Raw genomic sequence first — 16,261 nt, forward strand, 5'->3', positions numbered from 1 at the left:
TACCAACAAAGCGTGCAACTGCGTACCACCTGATCCCTGACCACGGAACCACACTCCTGCCTGCACCCGCATTACATATTCTGATATACCCAGCAGCACTAGCCACACCTCCGATCCTGTTGCAACGCACGGCACCAACAGTCATCCACCAAATGAGCGACCTCCTCTCCTACATTTCTAAGATGCTGTGCATCAAGGCACCGTCGGAGGCAACGCAGGCCGGCGACGATGGCGGCGGCGGTTGCCCCGCGGATGAGTGCCGCGTCTGCCTGTCTAGGATCCGCGTTGGCGAGGCCACTCGGCGGCTGCCGTGCCGCCACGTTTTCCACCGCGACTGCGTCGACCGCTGGCTGGCGTCCTGCAAGCGGACCTGTCCGCTCTGCCGGGTTTACGTGACCGACGGGAACAGGCGGCCGGTGGCAGCGAAGCGCACCGCTGAATCACCACACGCCGACGACCTCGTGATCTGGTTCTCCACCGTGCTCGTCCCCGGTTTCTGATGTCAAAAACTTTTTTAAATTTTTTTATCTTGAAGCCGTGATTTTCAGCATTTCTTACGACTTATCGGTGCCTGTTAATAACGTGAGTCTGTAGAGCATTTTCAGAAAATGTGTGTGTGTGCTATTTACTATTTAGCATCTCATTGCACTTTTACTGGGAGTTTTATGTTGGGAAGTTTGCTCATCTCCTGCAAATGTATTTGACGATCGATATTGCTGCTACTCGATGGTCAGTTTTATGCATCCTACTGCAGCTCCAAACTCTAATACTTTGTGCCCGGTCGACTTCAAAACCTGGTCTCATACATTTGGTACCTAGACCCGGGGAGGTGGCGGGGTTAGTTGGCACCCCAGTATGCCGAATTCAATTTTTTGGTAATGATTTGGTGATTTGACTAGCGTTGGATTGAGACAAAAGAAAATTGACTTGCTCTGCAAAATTTTGTAACGTCAATGGAGTGAAGAGTTAGAATGGCGTGGGCAAAATACGGGAGAACGAATCGATTATTGCACGAACTTTGATTTTGTTGTGCTGCACGCCTTGGTGATATGTAGGCACACCAAATGTCCAAATCTTCCAATCCAACACCAAAAACAGTATGGACACCCCACCTTCTGATTAATTCGAACGAAATTGTTGATTTGGAGTTGTTTGGATTATTCAAGATATAATTTTACTCCTTTCATGATCGCCTTGCTTATTTCCGGTTGTTAGCAACCTAACATCTGAAAAGTAAGACGTGACATTTATATCTGATACCCATAAAGAGCGCCTGAGAAAAAGAGCAACAGCTGACAAGGATCATGTAGCAATTGTTGAAACAGTGCCGGAAAACTTTGTTCCTTGCACAATTGTCAGACATTTGGACCTATCAGAAATGGAATGGTCAATTTGATTCCCCAATACTAAGATCATACGCATACAAGAGCACTCTGCACGCGTCATTCAAAAAGACAACTTCTGTGCTGCTATCCCTACCAGTTGTCAGTTGTCTATCACTTCAATATGAAACTTTCAATGGGCACCCAACTTTATTTAATCAGTTTAACTCACAGCTCATGAAATTAACTTGTTACTGTAATTAGTAAGCACCGGAAATCGAACCTGGTGCTTCATCAAACCTGCACATTGACTTCAGCGAAATTCAAGGGCTGTGAAGCTACATTATATCTCGTTTCCTTTTTTCAGATGCAACAGTATATATCCTCGAGAGAGGGAATTCAATGGTAAATTTTTATTTTACAACAACACTTTAGACTACTCCCAATCCATAGTATCATATCACTAATTCTAAAACTACCATGTCAGCAAAATACAGGGATGATACAACTCTCACACTGCACAATATCGAAGGTTGTTTGTTAAGGCTTTCCGAGGCAAGAAATTGTTGCATCTGTTGTGTCTATAATAGTGGATCCAAATCGTGCACCAAGAAAATAACTCTACCCCGGTGTAGTATCATGCGATTTCCAAGGGTAGGATATCGTGCCCAAGCGATGCCTTATCTCATCTTTCTCCTATCTCCTCTTTAATTTCTTGCCACATCAGAAAAGTATCATACATGGTAGCCTATTTAATGTGCACGAAACTACCATCAGGAGTAGCCTTACATCAAGCTGACCACTCTAAAGAACTTTAATGAGGAAGAGCTCTGCATTCACGGACGTTTCGGATGCTCATCAAACATGGGCACTGTGGTCATGTATCCAATTGGAGTTGTAAGAACCATTTGAAGTGCATCATAGCCTGAATAGTCACACTCCTAGTGTAGGAAAAAGTTAGAATAATGAGAAGAAGAAAGGCAGGAATAAGGGTGAAACACGGGCAAGGCCACATGAAAAAGTTTTGTCCACGTTTGGAGGAGAGCTTGCTAAATGGTGATAGTGGAGGAAAACTCGGACGTCCTTATTATTTGTCAATCACGTAATGTTCATGAGTGGGTATTAGATTTAGGTTGTTGCTTTCCCGTATATTCGAGGGAGATGTTTGATGAAGTATCTCTACGTCAAGCGGATGAAACTATTCGATAAATGCAAGCAGTTAGCGATCACTGAGGTGGGAATAGTTACACAAGAGATGTATAATAGAACACATTGAACATTGACGGGAGTTTGGTACATCCCAGGCTTGACAAAGAACCTAATATCTTTGAGGTCACTTGAACTCCAAGATTTTGATGTATAACTCCATGGTGGACTTTTGTGTGTTACATGCAAAAGAAAGGTAATCAAGAAAATTATATGGATCAATGGAGGTATTGATTGGTTGGTAATTTTAACAATAGAGCAATTAGTGAAAGATTTGATGCTATTATCATATAGATGGATCATCACTACAATGAGGTATCAGCAGAGTTACTTGTTTTGTTCTCTTTTCTTGATCTAAGAAATTTGTTTCCTAAGTTTGATGTTGATAAGATTGCTCAATTAACGGAAACATATGATCAAGATTTCTCAACTATTGATCAATATTCTACTATAAGGGATCTACTTGAGACCTTCGTTCTACATGTGCAAAGAATTGATGATTTTGTTGCTTGTCATGATCTCGGATGTTTGCCATGAAGATGGTTGAAACTCAAAAACACATTGCTTTTCCATTGGTCTATCACCTTATTGAGTTAGCATTGCTTCTACTAGTGGCAACATCATTAGTTGAAAGATCCTTCTCGGCTATGAATATAATCAAGACAAATTTGTGCAATAGAATGCCCGATGAGTGGCTCAATGACTTGATATTGTGCTACACTGACAAGGAGATTTTAAGATGACTTGATGGTGATAACATCAAGAAGACATTTGAAGCCCTGATAGATCAAAATATGGATTTGCAAAAGCCACCTAGAAGACCTAGACATGCTTAGTTCTTTAGTATTGGACTAGCGGTAGGTGTTCCTGCAATATTCTATATTTTTTAGATACATGATCAATTATATAACATACTAATTGATTTATTTTTTCCAAATTGACAGGTTGCTCCTTTTAGCTTTTGATATGTTGAATTATGTGGTGCAAAAGTTATTTACTCCGCTACGTCACTCTTCTTATGAGCGGTAACATCTTAAATCTTCAAAAATATGTCAATTGTTTATTGTACTCTAGTTCATGTGATTTAAATATAAATTCTTCTTCTTCTTCTTGTTCTTGTTCTTCCTCTCTCTCTCTCTCTCTCTCTCTCTCTCTCCACATTCTATCTTCACATTGCTAACATATACGACCCAGGACGATTGAATTCAACCATCGTATAAAGACTCTTCCACTTCGGAGATAGCTTGTTGCTATTTTTTCGGCTCTAAACGAGTCATAGAACCAGATCCTCAGGTTGTAAGCTTTGCTTTTGGATATTCTAATCATAATAGCTCTAGAGTGCTTGCTAGTACCTCGCCGATTGTATCAGCACCTGAGTCCTTTTTTCTTCAAGAATGTTGAGATCATCCTGCCTTCTCGAGATTTCATCCTTCTTGGTGTACAGCTCAACGCGGGGAGATTTCATATTAGTTCACATGGTAGCATGACTTCGATCTACTAAAATAGGAAGAAAGGCATTTCACCTGTCACCTTGTTGGATATTGTTCGGAGTACCCAGAGTACATGAGGCAACTCAAACGTCCAAGCTTTAGCATAGGTGGATAAGCGGTTGAAGGCACAAATCTTGATTCCTTGTAGAACTAGATCATTGTCCTGCTCAACTTATACATCACTTTGTGGATAAGCTACCGATGCAAACAAAGCTAGTGCCTAGTACCTCGTAGTGATCGATGAAGGCTGCGCTTGAGAACTGAGTTCCATTGTTGGTGATGATCCTACTCGGGATGCCGAATCTTGTCCCAACGTTTTTCATGATGAACATTTTGGCTACTACCAAGGTGATCCTGCTGACTGGCTCAGCTTCAATTCACTTGGTGAAGGTATTGATTGCCACAAAAAGGAACTTGAAGCCCCTAGACACTACCGGGAAGGGCCCCAGAATATCCAACCTCCAAGTTGTTGGTGATATGCCCAAGAGGTGGTCATAGAGATGATTATATCACGTCTATGTTTATACGCTTTTGAATTATTTGTTATTCGGTTCCTTGGACAATTATCATTTACATTAATTAGCAAGTATGTGGCTTATTTGTGAAGCTCTTTGTTTTATTGTGATGTTATTCTTTATCCATAGTCTTATATCATTATGTGGGACAATAATGATTCACAAACTAGCACATGTACTGATTGATGATCATGTTTCACAGATTATGGATATAGAGATATGAAATCAATAATATGGATATATGTTAGAGAATATGGTGTTGTATAGACCTACTTTGAGATACTGTTGGGACTGTTATATGATGTGTCATCAGTTGTAATCAATAATATGAATCGTCATTGATTCTCATAATATGTAATGGTATACTTAGGGGCTACCAAACGCTACTCTATAACTAGGTAGTCATAAATGTAGCTTTTGGGTTTACCATGAAATATGTCGTGGGGTGTGAGCGATCAAGATGAAATTTGCCCCTCCTATATAACGGGAGATATATCTCTAGGCCCCTCAATGTAGTTAGATTAGAATGTGCATGGTCATGCCAATGTGATTAAAGAGTTAATCACGAGTTGAGTAATTCACTATAAGATAGAGTGAATGGTCAAGCTATTTCAAAGATGGCACGTGTCTCGCCTTAAGCTTGACTGGTATCGTGAGGCAAAAAGATTGGTACATATGTATATCAAGGTTCAACCAATATGATCTTTATATTTATTTGGGAGTCAATAAGCCCTGCTAGGGACTGTTGTTGATTTCATTTCGAAAAGGAGTTTTTGAGTTATAGATGTTTGTACAGGAACCTAATAGGTCACACACTTAATGGGTTGGAACAAGACATGCAGAGTGGATTCGTAAGAGGGTTTAAGCGGATTGTGATCCATAAGGGACTAGAGTCCTGATGGAATTCTAACATGGAAGCCTATAGTACGATCTATATAAAGGGAGGTGTGGGGAGGGGTGCGCATGGTTGAGCCACTCTGAAACCCTAGCCATGCCCTCTCTACCTGACCTCTTGAAACCCTAGTTGGACATATAGTGCAAGAACACTAATGTTAGACGTTCCAGCCTAGGACGTGTGGATACTGTAGAGGTGCTGTTGTTATTGTGGTGCTGATCAGCTCAATGTCACTCCCGACAAGGTGATCACGACTAGTCGGAACCCTCCTGACTAGGAAGTCGAAACTCTCCCGACAAGGAAGTTGAATCCGGAGGTTGATCCCGACTAGGAGGTCGATCTTCTATGACAATCCTTCTGAGTTTGACTACTTCCTCTACATCGACGCGCACGATGTTGGACTGGTCTACTTCAACTCTTCTTCTGTTGCACTGCGCATCTAGTGGTAATGATCCATGATCCTCTACTTAGATGGTTTCTTGGTTGAACGCATTAGAAATTTTTATTTTGTACTAGCATAGCCTACTCGTTCAGCAACACAAGTCACGAATATCCATGACAAGGGGATCGTTTGTAAGGCTTGGGTGGGCTGGTGTATGTGCCTACTATGGAATTGACAGTCGGCATATGTTTTTACCATCTTGCTCACATCATGGAGAGTTGTAGGCCAATAAAAACCTTGTCTGAATGCCTTTCCAACTGAGGTTTGGAAGGAAGCATGAGCTCCGCACACCCCTCCATGGATTTCGAGTAGTTCTCTATCCTACTTCCGAGAGATGTACTTTATGAGTACTCCGTGAGTGCCTCTTTGATAGAGGATGTTGTCCACAGGGTATACATCCTAGATCAATGGAATATTTGCTCAGATAGTGCATCATCTTTAGGCACAACTCATTCTTAAAGGAACTTATGGATCGGATCCATCCATGAATCTTCATACTCGAGTGGAGATACAAGTTCCCCCGTGACTCCTTTTGGGCTGTTGATTCCTGACAAGTCACCAAGTTGGTTTTAGATCTCGTAGACCACCACTCCTTCAGTCGTGTCATTTGATAATTTCACGGATGGCTTTGAGAGTCTCTCTATAACGATCCCGGTTTGTCCTGAGATCGTGAGGAGGCTAGTCGGGCAAGACTATGGGCGAGGCAATTATCCTTCCTAGGGATACACTTGACCTTGAGTCCGATGAATTTCTTTTCTAGCTTCCTCACCTTCACGAGGTAATCTGTCTTGGTCTTGTCCGAGATTTGATACTCTTTGCTAACTTGCTTCATCACTAACTGTGAATCCGCTTTCATGAGAAGGCGGTAGATACCAATAGCAGAAGCTACTCAAAGACCAGCGAGTAGAATCTCATGCTCAGTTACGTTGTTTGTGGCTGGAAAGTTGAACTACAAAACATATTGTAGCCTTTCTTCTATGGGAGAGATGAGTATAATTCCAGCTCATGAGCCTTGGAGCGTAAGTGACCCATCGAAGAAGAGAGTCTATACATTGAACATGTCATTGGGGCTATCTTGGGGTTGCTCTCTTTCCATTCAACGACAAAGTCAGTGAGTACTTGTGACTTTATCGCTATTCGAGGTACGAACCGAACATCAAATTCTCTCAGCTCAATAGCCCACTTAGTGATTCATCCATGGTATCTCTGTTTTAGAGGATTTCTCCAAATGGAAATATTGATGGTATGGTGATCTTATGAGCCTAAAAATAGTATCTTGCTTGCGAGAGACCATAAATATTGTATACAATAGTTTTTGTACTTGCGAGTAATGCTCCTTGGAACCATGGAGTACTTCGCTAACATAGTATACCGGTCGTTGGCTCTTCTCTCACTTGTCGGGCACTTCTCGTTCCACCACCAATACTCCACTTACGGCTGATGGTCCGGTCGCTATATATAACAAGAGTTCTTCATTTGGGTCGGGAGCGACTAGCACAGGGCGGAAGAAAGATACCGCGTTATATTTTTGATCCCCTCATCGGCCTCTTCATACCATTTGAACTTGTTGTGTTGGTGAAGTAACTTGAAGAAGGGAAGTTCCCGGTCTTCGAGTCGGGATATGAAATGACTAAGAGCTGGCATGCATCCAGTTAGTTTTTGAACTTCACGTCCTGACCTGGGGGTTGCATTTCTTCGATGGCCTTGATCTTATCGGGATTAACCTCGATACCCCGGTATGACACTAAGTACCTGAGTAGCTTTTCTACATCAACTTCAAATGCACAATTCTCTAGGTTAATCATGAATCGGTGCTTGCGTAGATTGTTGAAGGTCTCTGGTAGGCCAAAGATAAGATCTTCCTTCTTTTTAGTTTTGATGACAAGATCATCAACATAGGCTTCGATATTTCAGCCAATCTAATTGTGGAGGGTTATTTGCATGCCCTGTTGAAATGTGGCACCGACGTTCTTCAGTCCAAAGGGCATCATTACGTAACAGGATACTCCAAAGGGAGTTATAAAGGAGATTTTCTCCTCATCCTTGGGATGCATACTGATATGGTGATAATTAGAGTAGACATCAGGATGGCTTAGATAGTTGCATTTGGAAGTGGTGTCGACTATCTAGTCTGTTCATGGTAGAGGAAGGCATCTTTCGAGTAGGCTTCGTTAAGGTCAGTGAAATCCATGCACATGCATCATTTGTCATTTGACTTTTTAACCATGGCAGGGTTAGCGAGCCACTTGGGATGATCCACATCTATGATAAACCCTTCCTTAGTGAGCCTTTTGATTTCCTCCTTGATTTCTTCCTTCCAATCAGGCATGAACTGCTAGAGCTCTTGTTTAACCAGCTTAACACCTGACTGGATAGCTAACTTGCGCTTGATCACCTCCCTAGGGATACCGGGCATGTCAATGGTTGTCATGCAAACATGTTGGCATTTGCTAGGAGGAAGGTCATAAGCACGAGTTCCTATTTAGGATCCAGGTTAGAGCCGATCCAAACCATCTTGGATGGATCCACTAGATCCAAAGTAATGGTTTTGATCTCACCATGAAACTTCATGACCACCTTAGGCCTCGAGTTCTTGGTCTCCTTGTCGGGCTAATGCTGAGTTGCCATGTCGAGGCTTTGCTTGTCGCAGCAAAGGCATTCCTTGTGGCAACCCTGGACGGTGATGACTTCGAGTCCTGGGATCTTCACGCACTAGTAGGAACAGTGCACGATAGCCATAAACTTGGCTAGGGTTGGTTGTCCTAAGATGGTGTTGTACGCCATCTCAAAATTGACCACATCAAACAGAATCTTCTCTGTTCGGAAGTTATCGTGCTTCCTAAAGGTGACAGGAAGCGATATATGACGGATAGATGTTGTTGTTGGTATTATGTTGTGGAAGGCTTGAGCAACCGACTTGATGGCATATCATGAGATCAGCATCGCATCAAGTGCACCTGAGAAGAGGATGTTCAAAGAAGTTCCTCCATCGATAAGCACTCAAGAGACCTTGCAATTGTTTATTGTAGGCTCAACCACTATCGAGAAGCAGTCTGGCCATATGAAGTTCTCTAAGCAATCATCTTGGTCGAAAGAGATTTCGATATTTGACCACTTGATGGAATGTCGACTCTTGGGGATGGTAGCTAAGACTTCTTGGGCCATTGCCTTATATTGTCGCTTGGAATCGTAGGAAGATGAACCACAAAACATGCGATCGACAATCCTCCCTAGTAACTGTTATGACATCTGGCCCAAGTCATCATCGCTGCTGTCGAAGCTAGAGTCCCCGCTATGGGTTATGACCTGGGTCTTCTTCCCCCTTGCCTTGTCGATCTCAGCCTTGATCAGCTTCTGCCAGATGCAGCATTACTAGAGGCTGTGGTTGTCGGTCTAGTAGAAGTCGCACTAGGGCTTTCTTGAGCGCTTACCAGTGCCTGGCTGGTGGCCTTTGCTCCAAGATGAGCCAGGATGCATATCGTGAAGATCTGTGGAAACTTCGTCAGTTTTTGTTTTCATGCCCTTACCTCGCTTTGAATTCTTCTTGCACTTGCTCTTTGTCACATCATCATCTAGTCTAGGTTGGGGTGCTTGATTCCCTAATCCCTTTCTTTGATGAACAAGAGTTCTTCATCAGTATTAGATGCCTTGTCAACGATCCACATGAGCTCCTTGACTGTCTTAGGCTCCTTTCTTGCGACTTCTTCAATGCATCATCGGCTCCTGACCCTTCGGGTAACGACTTAGTGACATCTTAGTCATTTATCTTTGGGATGGTGTTCCGGGTGTTGCTGAAGCGGCGATGAACTTGTGCAAGGTTTCCTTCTCCGTCTGTATGGCACAATAGATGTAATATTTCTTGCTGAGGCGAATGTAAGTACCCTGGAAGTTGGCTTAGAATAAGTCGCAGAGTTGCTCCCAAGAGTAGATCATCCTTGGTGCTGGATTAGTCAGCCAGGCCCTGGCCGACCATTCAAGGGCTGTGGGAAGGTAGTTTGCTATAACCTTTTTGTCTCCACCAGTCGCTTGGATGGCCATAGTGTAGATTTGGAGAAACTCAATGGGATTAGTGTTCCTGTATTTCTCGATCGACCCAGGCTAGAACTAAGATGGCCAGTTCACCTTTCGTAGATCCTGAGAGAAAGCATGGCATCCAATGATGGTGCCCTCCTCGGTTCGGGTGTAGCTTCTACTCGAATGGTGCCGGGATGTCCTCCGGTTAGGCCGCCGAGGATCGGTCAACTGTTCCTGGGTGTCTTCGAGCATCTCCGCTACTCGATGACTTTGCATAGATCATTTATGGGGTGTTCTTGATCGGTGAGGTCTTACAGTGGCTAAGCGCTTGGTTGTCTTCTCGAACTGTCTTGTTCTAGCTTTTCCAGATCTGGGTCATCACTGAATGGATTAGCCTGAGACTTCCCTTGATTAGAACTATTCGTGGCTGTAACTAGATGAGAGTTCTTGGCCTGGAGGATAGCTTCTTTGGCCAGGTCGATCATCGAGTTGATCCAGTCCTTGCGCCAAGGGTTGTCAGATTTGTAGGTTGTTGGAGGCCCTCCTATAGAAGGAGAAGCCTCTGCGCCGTTGCAGATATGAAGCATTGAGTTCCTGGTTGATGGTTAGGAGATGCTAGATCCCATATCTCATTAGGATTTGGGATCAGAAGAGTTTTCATAAGCGGAGGTTGTCTGGTGTTTTATGCAATCGGAGTAGCGGGGTCTATGTGTTTGTGGGATCATTGCCATCATGATTAGATGGACCAGTGTCCCTATCTCCGATAGCAAAGACTTATGGTGGGTAATCTCCAGTGAAGGAGGAGTCCGGATCCATCATGGTCATTGGAGGAAATCTTCGGGTAGGTATTTTGACAATCCATGTTGTCAGAAGCCATGAAGGAGGATCTTGACTTGCGAAAAACTCGCTTACGTAATCGTCTTGGCCATTGAGCAGTTTAAACTCGATGCTGTAATCTTTGGTGTACTAATCCATAAAATTACTTACCTCGTCATTGGAGTCATCGCCAGTAAGGTCGTCCTCGAGGTCCACCCGGTAGACCATTGGTTCGTTGTCGGTCGAGAGAGTAAAGTTATCGTAGAACCCCTCATCCGAGGAGCCAGTCCTTGGTGCAGACTTGGGTGAAGTCAACGATATGTCATATGTCAAAGATCTAATTTCTTTGGTCATATTCCCCATAGACGGTGCCAATTGTTGACGATTTGTAAACCACTAATCTTATGAACTTGTAGATGAAGTAGGGGATACTTCCTGTCACTAAATCAAACATCACACACAAAGGTTTATACATGTTAAGAGCTCCCTTAGGATAATAGCCCTATGTCTTTTTTGTCTTTTATTGATCTCTTGAGACTGTTTACAAGGGGTCTTGGCTAGCATAGATAGATCTAAACCTAGTTGAGGGCCCCTTGCTAGTAGTCTGGGAGGATCATAGATCAGAAGTACAAAAGCTTGAGGGATTGAAGCTTTTGTGGGCTTGAATGAATCTAAATGACTAGAATGGCTTGAATGGACTTGTCCTTCCATAGGTCCCCTGGCTCCGTGTGTGTGGCCTTTGGACTCCTTAGAGATAAACTTCCCTGTTTTGAGATACCCTGGATACCAGTAGGCAATTTCCATACGTCTAGGGATTTTCTTCCCAAGCACAGACGTATGTCCCAAGAATACAGGAACCCTAAGGAATCTGGATATGGAAGGTTTATACCACCCATGGTCAAGTAGTGCTACAGCTGGGACCAATGCAGACTTTCAGGCTCCTCCTCATTGGCATCGTCAACATACTCACTATCATCGGAGCCCTCCTTGTTCGTGTTTCCATCGTCCTCCTTCTCCTTGTTGCCGAAGCCCTCCTCCTCAGGCTCCTCGTTGTTAGGGTCCTCCTCGTCGTCATTGCTACTATGATCGGTGGTGACAGTCTGCCCCCTCAACTCAACCCTGGCGAGTACGCTAACTTGGTCAGGGAGCATTTGGATGGTGCACCTTGTCGTCTCCCAATTCCTCTTTGTCATCATTGCCATTGTAGCCATCCTCCTATGTTTCCTCCATCTAAGACTTTGACTTATCCTCTTCCTCCCCCTCTTTTTCAGGCTTGGGCTCCTCTTAGGGTCCAAACCCTCCAAGGCACCAGGCTCCTTGTCGTCCACCGTCAGCTCCTCCTCGCCATAGACGAGCTCAATTAAAAGATCCACTGCTTAGATATTGTCGGCCTCCTCATCATGGTTAGAGCAATGTGGGTCACAGCAACCTGAGCAATACTGGCAACAAAGATGGAAGCAGCCGAGTATGTTGATAGTGAGGAGAAGGAGGCTATGTAGTTGATCTTTAGATGAGAGAGAATTAAGTGAGAAAACCCTAACCGTTCGGCTCCTACCTGAATATAAAGTGCCAAGCATATTCTCTTGGCTTCGAGACTATTCATATCTAGAGGTTTCCACACGAGAACCAACTTTGTTAACGATCTTATCACAAACGACTTATGTGAAAATCCATCCAGAATAGTATCCCAGACAGCTTAAGTAGAGAACCATCTACGATGTGGTATATTATCACGGCAGTTTCTAAATGCAACCGTCTGGTATGAAATCATCGATAGCTCATTTTGGTAACCAATTGTGATGTTCCATTATCATTGTGTTGACGCCAAAAATAAACACACGAGATCGCAAATAACCAGATCACTTCACTTTTATGGAAGCGCACGACTAGTTTTCAAGCAAACTAGTAAAGAAGATAATTCTCCAATGATGACGAAGAACCGGCTGTTTTACAAGCAAGAACATCAAAGGATACATTCTCCAATTTTGCAGGAGCACGCGGCTGATTTACAGGACAATTTAGTAAAGCATAACTATTCTAGATCTACTTCCAGGAAGAACAGGAAAGACACGAAAATAATAGATGTGTTTTGTGTTTAACGGTTGTGTTGATCAACCGGCCTTCATCCCTCAACTATTTATAAGGGTTGCTGGTCTATGCTTTTCCCTGGCCAACATCGACTCGGCCAATATTTCTCCACCGTGACCAATTTCCATGAAAAACCGAGTCGATCACGTTACCCCATGGCCAAGCTTTCACCGAAGGAAAATATGTTCGGCCATATCCCATTGTGATGCTTCATGCAACCTCCCAAACCGAAATAAAAAATTCCTATTCAGACACGTCACCAAATATGGAGATTACATCTCTAACTCTTCAACCGAAAATACCTTCTATTCGGCCATGTAAAAAATCTATCTCTTTCTAATGGTCTTTAGCCTGCCATCAACATGTATTAAACCCAGCAGTTAAACAATGATTAGCTAATCATTAGCATGCGCTCCTCCCAATAAAATATTACTAGCCAGTGTTACTGTGTTAGTGACCGGAACCAAGCTAATTGCAATCGGCTAATGCCTTGTCAATGATTTAAAGCCGAAGCACTATAATCTACCATATTTTGCATGTTTCAAACCATGAAGTGCCAACTTTGACTATCAACAGATTCCCCTGCTAGTTAATTAATCTAAGATCCAAATCAAGCATTAGCCGAGCTAAGTAACAAATAATCTTACTCTAATTACTTGGCTATATTGACTTAATTATTCCATTAATCATAGCTAAGTTAATCCATTGGTGGCCATATTCAACTAATATTTGTAACCGAACAAACTAATAATCACTCTAGGTCTCCACTACCCGGTCGTATCAATTCTCATTACGCCGGATGATCCGGTAAGAATAAATGTTTGAATGTGGGATCATCCGGTGATTTCATCTTGGGTGGATCCCTAAACTCTACTCTAATATTCACCGGACGCTCCGTTGACTGACATGTACTCACCAGAGGTTTGCACCGGATGATTTTTTCCAGAGAGCAAACTCCCGACAAGAAATCACCCTTATGCACATCGGATAGTCCGATGATGATATGGCTTAAGCACTGGACTATCTGGTGTATAAAAAAATGGTCATGTCATTTTTTGCTATCAACATATAAACTTTTTTTTTTCTTATACGAGGTACTAGTAGATAGCTCACTGGTAGGACCGTCTATGATATCTCTATCAGAGTCAGGTTTTCTGAGTTGTTTATGATATCCCATCAGATATGTGGTGTTCTGTAGTAAGTAAAATTGTCCTTGCAAAACAGGGACTGCACATACAGTATGTATATTTTTGCCAACACACAGATGCTAACTCTATATATACACAATAATTTCACCATTGGACATCAGAGCAACAAGGTCACGTTCGGTTATGTAGGTATCACCCGGACATGACTTCTCCGTCGTCATCCATCTAATGAAGCAATCACATGTACAGTATGTCTGGAAGAAGAGTGCATAAGGCTCTGATTACTTGATCAGCTGGAGTGCTTCACTGAATACGCCACAACTTGAGCCCAGTGCCTAAGCCTTGTCTTCACAAGCTGAGGGTTATCTCCTGTTGCGTCAACACATACACACAAAAATCAAAGGCCTATATAAACCACAACTCAAACGCACAAACAGAAATTTTGTAACAGTTCCTCCAAGAGAGGCTGGAATTTACTTTTCATTATCTAAAAAAAGTTCCTCCAAGAATTATGTGAAATTTCTGCGTTGCGAGTTACCAGGACTGCAGATCTTCCACGAGTCCATGGGGTTAGAGAGCGCGTTGGGGCTGCCGGGGCTGGGCGTGCCACAGAGGTTGGACGAAGACGAGGCCGCCGACAGTGACGGCGCTGAGCTGGTAGACCACCGCATCTTGGGCTCGGAGATCTGCCTGTTCACGGCGAAGTAGAGGTCGAGGGCGGGGAGCGTGTCGCAGAGGTCCTGGCCGCCCTTCTCCTCGTCGAACCCGAAGCCGAGCTCCATTGATCCCCTCAGCTCGTCCAGGTCCTCGTCGGTGAGATGCTTGGCCACAAGCTCGGTGCTCGAGACCGCCTCGCCGTCCACGGCACAGACAGTGCTGCCGAGGGCCAAGTCGTCGGCTTCATTCAGGCCCATGCTGCTCCTCCGGCGGTGTATCTGCCGCCGCCTCTTCTCCCACTTGATCTCCCGGGTGGTCTCCTTCATAGACAGCTGCTTGGACAGCCTCTTCTTGTTGTTGTTGCCGGCGGCGGCCATGGCCTGGTGCGTCGACGTCGACCGAGCCAGTGGCGACTGCCCGTGCCCGGTTCTCTTGACGACCTCTTCTTCCTCCCAGTCTCTGTACAGCGGCAATGGTGGCGGGCGTGGGACACCGCGCTTGTGCTCTTTGCCGTTGCTGCCCATGGCTTCAATCGTTGTGGTAATGTGTTCTCTATAACGACCTGAGAAATGGTTGGCTCAAGCGTGCCGCCGTTCCCTTTCCTCCTCCTCTGAAGGATGGTTCTTCGCAGCAGCTGTCGGCTGCTGCTGATGTTGCTGGAGGAGGGAGAGGGAGGGAGACGTCGACAAGAAGAGAGGGGGTGGTGACGCTCCTCTAATATCGAGGGGACAAGGAGGAGGAAGAACCCAAAAATAGGAGTGTGTAACCTGTGGCTCGTGGCCAGGCGACATGCTTCTTTCACTACATACAAATGCTAGCCACGGACGATCACCATGACCATCATTCTCTACCACTCATGGTTACACACTTAAATTAGTCTATAACTAACGTTAACATCGGCTCCGAGTTATGCGATTGGTAATTAAGGAAAGTCTTAGAATACAGGCTTTAACTCTGCTATTCAGAATGCACGTCAAAACAGTACTTGGAATGACAAGATGTTGCATATTTGACAGTGGAGACATTCTGTCTGCAAATTATCTGGTTGCTTCGCCAACCCAAATGTCAGCAATTGCAATTGTAAAATGGTGATCTAGTGCAGGAAAATTTTAACCGAGAAGATGCTGATTTAATTCTCTCTATCTCGCTTGGAGATCAGATGGATGACTTCCTGTCTTGGCGTTTTTATCTGAAGGATTTGTTGGGCGTGGAATCAGCATAAAAAATGGTGCATGATGAAGCTCACGACACAAGCAATAGTAGCACTGTTCATGTTCCGGCAATAGGCATTGGCTTATGTTGGAAGCCCATATTAATAGCCTTACAATGAGAAAGGAATATCATGGATAGAGGCATTGAGCTAGATACAAGATGCCCAGTTTGTTACAGGCTTGATGAAGATGGAGGTCACTTACTTTTGAAATGCAAGATTCCAAGAAGTTGCTGGCGGGAGCTAATGTTGGAAGATTGCCGAGTGACTCTTGCAGAATTTCAATCCTCCAGGGAAGCGCCAAGCCAAACTAGGTCCTATTCAGATGAATACAATCAAAATTGATCACTTTGTTCTTAATGCTGTGGTCAGCTAGAAATGATGTCAATGCGGGCAAAGTACCAAAACCAGCGGCCTAGCTATGCTTCCATGTTCAATGATGTTAACAAATTCCTAGA

The 16,261-nt window shown here is 43.9% G+C and overlaps 2 protein-coding genes across 2 annotated transcripts; one reads left to right on the top strand and one right to left on the bottom strand.

The window, feature by feature from the left end:
- LOC133888907 (uncharacterized) lies at nucleotides 1-609 on the top strand. The gene has a single exon (XM_062329295.1). It carries the CDS (start codon nucleotides 153-155, stop codon nucleotides 498-500), a length of 348 nt encoding a protein of 115 aa, XP_062185279.1. The 5' UTR covers nucleotides 1-152; the 3' UTR covers nucleotides 501-609.
- Nucleotides 610-14,003: 13,394 nt separating this feature from the next.
- Nucleotides 14,004-15,183, bottom strand: LOC133889719 (uncharacterized). The gene is made up of 2 exons (XM_062330177.1): nucleotides 14,475-15,183; nucleotides 14,004-14,305 (listed from the first exon to the last, which is right to left on the bottom strand). Exons 1-2 carry the CDS (start codon nucleotides 15,115-15,117, stop codon nucleotides 14,226-14,228), a joined length of 723 nt encoding a protein of 240 aa, XP_062186161.1. The 5' UTR covers nucleotides 15,118-15,183; the 3' UTR covers nucleotides 14,004-14,225.
- Nucleotides 15,184-16,261: the final 1,078 nt, after the last annotated feature.

The sequence above is a fragment of the Phragmites australis genome, chromosome 13, assembly GCF_958298935.1.
Source record: "Phragmites australis chromosome 13, lpPhrAust1.1, whole genome shotgun sequence".
NCBI lineage: Eukaryota > Viridiplantae > Streptophyta > Magnoliopsida > Poales > Poaceae > Phragmites > Phragmites australis.

Coding starts and splice junctions, on each gene's coding strand:
- LOC133888907 (XM_062329295.1), top strand. CDS start 153: ATGAGCGACCTCCTCTCCTACATTTCTAAGATGCTGTGCATCAAGGCA.
- LOC133889719 (XM_062330177.1), bottom strand. CDS start 15,117: ATGGGCAGCAACGGCAAAGAGCACAAGCGCGGTGTCCCACGCCCGCCA. Junction 14,306..14,474: donor GTGGAAGATCTGCAGTCCTG/GTAACTCGCAAC, acceptor TTGACGCAACAG/GAGATAACCCTCAGCTTGTG.